General features: G+C 37.6%; 1 protein-coding gene and 1 long non-coding RNA gene across 5 annotated transcripts in view; one reads left to right on the top strand and one right to left on the bottom strand.

The window, feature by feature from the left end:
- The window catches only part of LOC123957183, a 79707-nt gene that overhangs the window by 15132 nt on the left and 56682 nt on the right, over positions 1-7893 (top strand). For all 3 annotated transcript variants that reach the window (XR_006821753.1, XR_006821752.1, XR_006821751.1), the window contains exons 3-4: positions 1102-1310; positions 1684-1797. This is a non-coding gene — a long non-coding RNA (uncharacterized LOC123957183). The remainder of the gene's footprint in view (positions 1-1101; positions 1311-1683; positions 1798-7893) is intronic.
- egf (epidermal growth factor) overlaps positions 1-7893 on the bottom strand; it is a 24566-nt gene that overhangs the window by 9393 nt on the left and 7280 nt on the right. Inside the window, exons 8-16 of one of the 2 annotated variants that reach the window (XM_046029778.1) lie at positions 6935-7057; positions 4507-4629; positions 3570-3695; positions 3216-3352; positions 2766-2914; positions 2412-2516; positions 1665-1888; positions 1089-1256; positions 580-729 (exon numbers count right to left, since the gene is read on the bottom strand). In XM_046029778.1, coding sequence (XP_045885734.1) covers positions 580-729; positions 1089-1256; positions 1665-1888; positions 2412-2516; positions 2766-2914; positions 3216-3352; positions 3570-3695; positions 4507-4629; positions 6935-7057 — 1305 coding nt within the window. The remainder of the gene's footprint in view (positions 1-579; positions 730-1088; positions 1257-1664; positions 1889-2411; positions 2517-2765; positions 2915-3215; positions 3353-3569; positions 3696-4506; positions 4630-6934; positions 7058-7893) is intronic. The other variant, XM_046029779.1, reaches the window with a different exon arrangement.

Below are 7893 nucleotides of genomic sequence, written 5' to 3' on the forward strand. Positions count from 1 at the left end.
TGACAATGACCCGAAGCGCACAGCCAGGATAACCAAGGAGTGGCTCTGTAAGAAGCATATCAAGGTTCTGGCGTGGCCTAGCCAGTCTCCAGACCTAAACCCAATAGAGAATCTTTGGAGGGAGCTCAAACTCCGTGTTTCTCAGCGACAGCCCAGAAACCTGACTGATCTAGAGAAGATCTGTGTGGAGGAGTGGGCCAAAATCCCTCCTGCAGTGTGTGCAAACCTGGTGAAAAACTACAGGAAACGTTTGACCTCTGTAATTGCAAACAAAGGCTACTGTACCAAATATTAACATTGATTTTCTCAGGTGTTCAAATACTTATTTGCAGCTGTATCATACAAATAAATAGTTAAAAAATCATACATTGTGATTTCTGGATTTTTTCTTTTAAATTATGTCTCTCACAGTGGACATGCACCTACGATGACTATTTCAGACCCCTCCATGATTTCTAAGTGGGAGAACTTGCAAAATAGCAGGGTGTTCAAATACTTATTTTCCTCACTGTAACTATTCATCATATGGTTTATCCAGAAGTGTACGCACCTCAAGTAAGTTAGCTTAAAATAAATCACCTGTTGTTCCATTTAAAGCAACTGCAGGCAAGCAACTTTTGCCATCAGCTGATAGGATGTACCGTGACAGACAGGAGCAGTGGGCGAAACCCAGTTTGCTTTCACACACCTGGGCACAGCCTCCGTTCAGGTGAAGGCAAATGTCTGCCCCTGGAGATGAGGATGCAAAATGATTTGTAAGTTTAATCATGAATTTTTAGGATGGGTGGACACACATCTGAGCGGTTATTTCAAAGACTTAATTTAGAAATTGGCCATTGTATAAAAATTTGTTTAGTCAGTGTTATTGCATAGCTTATTAAATACACGTGGTAGAATAAAAACGGGTAAAGGGGGCAGCAGAATATATTTCATAATGCGCAATCTTTCACTGTGATCTTGATTCATCTTGTAATCCTTCCTTTTGATATTGCTTGTGCTAGAGTTGCTACATGTAGTGTTTTTAAACCTCAGTGGAAAACTTCTGAACAAATTAATCTCTAAAATGAATCCCTGTTGTATCTCTATACCTGGTTTCGCAAGGGGATGAACCACCACAATGGATGCTGGTTGGACCATGTTGCCATGGATACGTTGCAGCTTTTTCCCAGTCCGCTTGTGTACACTCCTCAGCTGCTGGTGCTCCCGATCAGATATCCACAAGCTGTCCTCAAACACTGCAAGGTCAAAAGGTCGACCTGGATGAATCAGATTAGAGAGAAAGAAGACCAGCATTAAGTAAATACTGCAAGGTGAGAGCTATAGTATATCATCTGTTCATATTATCTACTGTCAAGGTAAGGACACTGGTTAAAGAGGGTTTTCAATATATGTGATGTTTAAAGGAAACGGGCAGTTAACACACACATATGCACACACATATTCATTTCTTCCCCTTTTATGGCTGCTTTAGGACATCTTCAGTTAAGTCTGTTAGACTTAGCTTTTTTAGTCAGTCTAAGGTGCACTTTGTCATGCTTAGGCCAGCTTCATCAACTTCAGCTATAGTATTGTTGTGCGCTTAATGACTAATTAATCCGTCTAGAATTACAGTTTTATAAGCCAACAGTGCACTTGTGAATGTGTATATGTCAAACAAGCCTCACCTACTTGGTTCTCTAACAGGACCTGTCGATCTGAGCCATCCAGGGCAGCAGTCTCTACCATGCCCCTCCTCTGGTCGCACCAGAACAGACGATCCTCTGTGAAATCGATGGTCAGGCCGCTTGGTGTCAAAAGGTTGGTGCTTACAATGACAGCCCGGTCTTTCCCTTCCAAAGAAGCACTTTCCACGGCAGGCTGTGCCCCTATATCAGTCCAGAACAACTTCCTCAAAAAGTAAAAAAAAAAAATTAAGTTAGGCATAGGTAGTTTATTAAATCTACAGAACCTCAAGTGTGTCCATACTCTATTATCAAAAACACATGATCATTTTGAAACCTTCTTGGATTAAAACTATAGTGAAGCAAGCCTTCAAAGAATTAAGTTTTCTTCTAACTAGGAAGCTACTCAATAAAAAAAGTAAACGGGACAATGTTCTGGAGGTTAAAGATGTGGGACGTAAGATAGAATGAAATTAGTTTTTTTCAACCTGGTTGGCACATTAATTACCACTGTGGTACTCCCATGTTTTTAGTCTCTGAAACATAGTGATCTACTGCATCTACTTACAAACATTACATTACATTTATATTTGTTTTGAATGTTGATCTTTGTACACTGCCCCTTCTCAAATAAACAATAAATCAGATCAGTAGATTGCTACATACGTAATTGTACTAACCCTCGTACCCTCATCTGCATGCAGTTTTTTTTGCCAAACAAAAAACTAGCATATATGCAGCCACACTCACTTTGCCAAAGGATGAACGGCGATTCCTCTTGGTTTTTCCAGCCCTTTGCTTACAATGGTTTCTCTGTTCAGTCCAAACAAGGTACTGCAGTCAACAGTTGACTGGCTGGAGGACAAATGTATACAGAAGTATAAAACAAAAACAATTCCGGTAATGTTTAGCAACGTAACAGTTATTTAGTTATAACCAACTCCAAAAATAGACTCACTTAAGATGATGAATGAACAGATTCACAAAATCTAATATGACCAAAGTATCAAAAGCTTAAAAACACAGTTCGAACCTCCAGTACTTAATTGAAACAGTATTTTCGTTATCAATCTTCAACATTTACTCTCTGCAAACACCACACACCGTGTATCTGTCCAGTACATCCTGCGGTGGACCCAGTCAATCGCCAGTCCTTCTGGAGAGTCCAAACCATCAGAGACAAGAACTTCTCTAGACCCACCGTTCAAATCAACACGCTCAATTGTCTGACGGCGTGTATTAGCAAAGTACACCTTCAAAATGCATACAGAAAATATATATAAGAAATGCATTCATTATATAAAGTAAAACACTGAATATGTTCCATATTGAAAGTACCACAAAATAAAGTAGAAAAGTTTTTCATTAAACATTGGTGAACCCTGCAACCACCAACTCTGTCCAATAGGTGTCACCAGATGTCTTCACCAAAACCTGAATCTGGTCTACCTAAATTCTCATTCTCAGGACTCAGACCATAGATTAGTGGAGTACAAAATCATATTGTGCTACTATTGCTTTGGCAATAAAAGATGACAGGGCTTTTCATCTTACATTGTTCCAGACAGGGTCATAGTCCAAAGCTATGATTGTTCCTCTGGGCTCCTCTACAAGGGTTTGATCCCCAGTGCCATCGGGATTTATTTGTCTCACATCCACTAGATTGGCAACTAGTAGATAAGGTGGTGGTCCTGAAGAACAAAAATACATTATTTATGATGAGGTGTACTGTAGTGAAGCCCACAAAACTCGTAATGTATGTTTAACATTGTCATTTTCACCTTTTTATTTTAATTACAGAACGTGTTTGTGAAAAATTAACAGTAATATAGACCGTAAGATTACACAGTGTTTATCTGTGGGGGATTATCTGCTTCAGCTGTCTGCTTTGCCATAAGTATAACTCACCAGGGGCAATGCAGCGCTTGCCATCTTGGTGAAGCTGGTAGCCATGCAGACAACCACACTGCCACCTACTAGGGGTGACAGGAATACAGAGCTGACTGCAACCCCCTCTGTCTGCAGAAGAGCAGCCTACAAGAGCAAAAAATAGTGTTACACATACACACAAACATGTACTTCACATAGAGGCCCCATTTTCTAACAGGACTCAGCCCCATGCAGTATAATGATATACACTTTCTTAATGTGTCTTATTACTGGTAAGAAACAATTATTATGTAGTACTTTCTTGTTTACAGCATTTGCACTGGTTGTACGGAAGAAAGCATTACATATTATTGTATACCAGGAGCTGTCCACTGTACCATAGTCATTGAATCACTGGCTACAGAATGCCTATTTTAAGCTTCTTTAGGCCGGCAATTAAAACGTATGACAAAACCTCAGTCTTCATAGATGATGCCTTATTCTAAATGACTTGAATGATCATTATCTGTAGAGCAGTAAAGCAAAGCCACCCAGTTACTGCACTGCTGTGCTGTCAAACTTTTGATCCACCTGACCCCAGTTTGACCACTTTCATCCTACTTTCACTTATAAGATATTTGACTTATAATAATTTTGGCTAGAAATAATATATTAGTTAGAATATTATCTTGCTCAGTTTATTAAAATGGCCAAAACTCTGAGACATATTACTGTTGCAGTAAAACTGCACATCATTCTGTGTATACCTTAATGTTATTAGTTCAGTTGTTCACCTCCAGGGAGGGGATAATCACACTATATATATTAAGATTCAGAATACAAACACATAATACTTTCTACAGTGGTATATTTGTGAAGATGTGAACACTGAATGGCACATTTTCACTTAAAAATAAAAAAACAGAAAAAATATGATTATATTATTACAGCTTGAAAAGTGTAATATAGTACATACCAGTACAGGCTTGTCCATCCTCCTTTAATAAAGATCCCTCAGGACACACACAGACCGCACCCTTGTCTGTTGTCAGGCATCCATTGCCACACTTGGTGATATTGCCATCACATGGTATGATCTCTGAATGTGGGAAGAAAATGTTGTTGTTGTAACAATAATGATACAAATTTAAAATTGAATTGAATTGAAAATTTAAATTGAAGCTAAGAGTGTTACATTCTTAGAAACGGGTGAAACAATAAAGCTAGTTAACAACCAATTAATGAATACAGCAATTCATGAAGAGCCATATATTTTTTTCAAGGTTATTTTTGGGCTCAGCAGGGAGTAGATTCTAACAGAGCCAGATGGACAACAAGCTTCTTAGGCCCTTCTCTGGTAAAATCCCTTTATAACGTCAGCCCCAACCTTATGAAAATAGGTGAAAGTGTGATGGGAATGCAGTCAATACTCATACAGTGAGGATGATGTAATGTTAGCTCACAGAAGAGTGGCATCTCCCGTACCTGAGAATATGGGCCAGGTATACAGAGACAGGCTATACAGATATGAAACTGATGTGAAATTGTTACAGTATCTGTTGCTGTGCCTCTGACTGTAATGGGTAAATTATTTCTCTTGCTAGCCATTGTTTTGCACTTTTTTAAGGTATGTTTTGATAAACTAACCAACTAGATGCTGCACTTAATTGAAGAAATATATTTGCAAATATGCAGGAAAAACTGTTGTGTATTTTAAAAAAGTAACTTAATACCCAGATGAATCATTGGAATAACTGCATTGTTTATGTTCTGTATATTATTTTTTCCATTTTGTTGTGTTGAATCAAAAATAAAAGACACAAGCAGCCCGATTATAACCTCCTCCATGTAATCTCTGTCGTTGTCTCCATTGTCTGGCTTGCTGCTTGGCTGCATGTTTGTTTTCTTTTGGACCTTGGCAAAGGTTGTCTGCTAAACAGCTTAGAGAGACAAAGCTGCTGACCAGATATGTTCCCTATTGCAAATGTCACCTCGTCATCTAATCTCATTGTGTCTGTGAGCCTTTCCTGTTCTCTTGGCCTCATAGCTGTGAGATTAGAAGAGAAGAGATTAGGGTGTTTCCATAATGTGTTTTAATACGTTAATTTAAACTCAAGTTTACTTAAAGTTTAATAAAGTTAATCACTGTGTATACACTGTGGTAACAGGGCAACCTAGACAGCAATTTAGGAAAAAAAAACTGTAAATAATGAACAAACAATATCATCATTAAATCCTTGACAAAATATATTGGTTATATCAGTTTATTTAACTATATAAAGATGTTCTATACATTCTGTTATGACTGCAACGCATGTTGGCAAAATATTAGATTGTCTTTGGTATCTGTTCACTAAAAATGAATCTGTTACTGGCAGACAACAGACCTGCATTATGGCAAATAGGTATGATGAGACACAGACTGAGGTAGAAAAGCTAAATGCAATATCTGGATTGGTAAAATAATTAACATGTCTCCAAACACCACATGTTCTAGTATAGTGCTTTTAAACATTTTACCAGTAAACTGGCCACGGTCTGATTTTCAATAGATAACAGCAAAACTAATATATTGCTCTACTGCTAAAAAGAAATTGTTAAAAATTACTTTTGCTAACATTAATATGAAAACGCTGCTTCTTTCTACCATACACAGCTCTAAGGGACTAGGAGACTTTTAGTGACAAAGTGTCAATGTTTTGACCCAAGAAAATAACCTAACACACAATTGGCAGCTCACAAATGTCTAGTCCAACATGTCTAGCATGTGACCCAGCCTTTTTTAATGGCTCTGTAAGGTCAAAGTAGTGTCTGGGGGACAAATACCGCCTTTCATTGCACCACAAAAAGAAGAGGATCTAATTTGAAACCAGAGCCACATTCATTATGCTGACCAAAACAAAGTGTTGACACTTTTTGAATACAACCTACATATTGAATAGAATAGAATGTTTCAGAAACACATCAATTTGGAAAATGGAAAAATCAGGTTAAGATGCAGTCCTGCTTCACACTGCACTTGACATAGCTTCACATAAAGGGCAAAACTGATATACATAGTATTATATTGAATACTAACTGAATGCCGGTTCTCATCAATCAAGGGATTGAGACAATTTTATTAATAGTGTCCAGATGTTTATTTGAAATATTTGAAAGCTACAAGGGAACATGTATGAAGTCTTAGTAATAGTTTGTCCCTGTTGTCCCCTAACTTCAATCAATACACAATTAACAGCTTCACTGCTAATTTAACTTCATCTGTTAATGGATTTTCCTTGTGCCATCAATTTGCCATAAAACTAATTAAAACATTATGGAATTAAAATGAAGGCTTTTTTAAGAAATTAGAACAGAAATTATAATCAACAAAATAATAACAACAACATATGTTTCCACTATACCTTGACATGTCTTCCTGTCTGGTAGGAGAGCATATCCTTTAGGGCAGGTACAGAAATAGGAGCCTGGGATGTTTTCACAACCAAGAGAGCATCCATGGTTCCAGAGGGCACATTCATTCACATCTAGGGCACACACAGACAGATATAGTGATATAACTTGTCTGTTATTTTAATAGATGCTTTTATTTAAATACCTTGCCATACCTTTGGAAAGAGGTTAGAGCCATGAACAGTACTAAAATGTCTTTACCCTCAAATATTGAGGGTGTCAGTGGCTCAGATGTAATTTGCCAGATGTGGCGGCTACATTATCATGAGCTGTTTAACTGTATTGGGAGGAATACTTTTTGGGTGGAAAAAATTGATAATGATGAAAATGTGGTTATTAATTCAGAAGAGGTGCAATCTGCAGTATTGGGATTAGATGACAATAAAGTGTGTGGGACCGATAAAATAACCGCTGAACATCTAAAATATGCAAGTAAGAAACTTGTTCCCCTGTTTGCTATTTGTTTGACAGGTTTCCTAGTTCATGGGATTCTGCCTGAATCTATCTTGCCGGTTTTATTAGTGCCCGTCATTAAAGACAAAACTGGCAAAATAAACAGCATGGACAATTATAGACCTTCCAAAAGTAATTATAAGAATCCTAGTCTTCTGGTATTCACACCAGTCAATGCAGGTGAAATGGGGTCTCTGTATCAGAACCATTTACTGTTGGTAATGGTATTCGTCAGGGTGGTATTTTGTCACCTTTCCTTTTTAACATGTATATGGATGACTTTTCACAACAATTAAATAAATGTAATACATGATGTATGAACAACTGTTGAAGGTTTGCTCTCAGTACGGTGCAGATTTCGATATCAAATATAATGCAAGTAAGAGCAATATCATGATTGTTAGAAGTAAAGAAGACAGGAAATTAGTATTCCCTGATTTCTTTTTATCTGGTACTG

The sequence above is a fragment of the Micropterus dolomieu genome, linkage group LG19, assembly GCF_021292245.1.
Source record: "Micropterus dolomieu isolate WLL.071019.BEF.003 ecotype Adirondacks linkage group LG19, ASM2129224v1, whole genome shotgun sequence".
NCBI classification, from domain to species: domain Eukaryota; kingdom Metazoa; phylum Chordata; class Actinopteri; order Centrarchiformes; family Centrarchidae; genus Micropterus; species Micropterus dolomieu.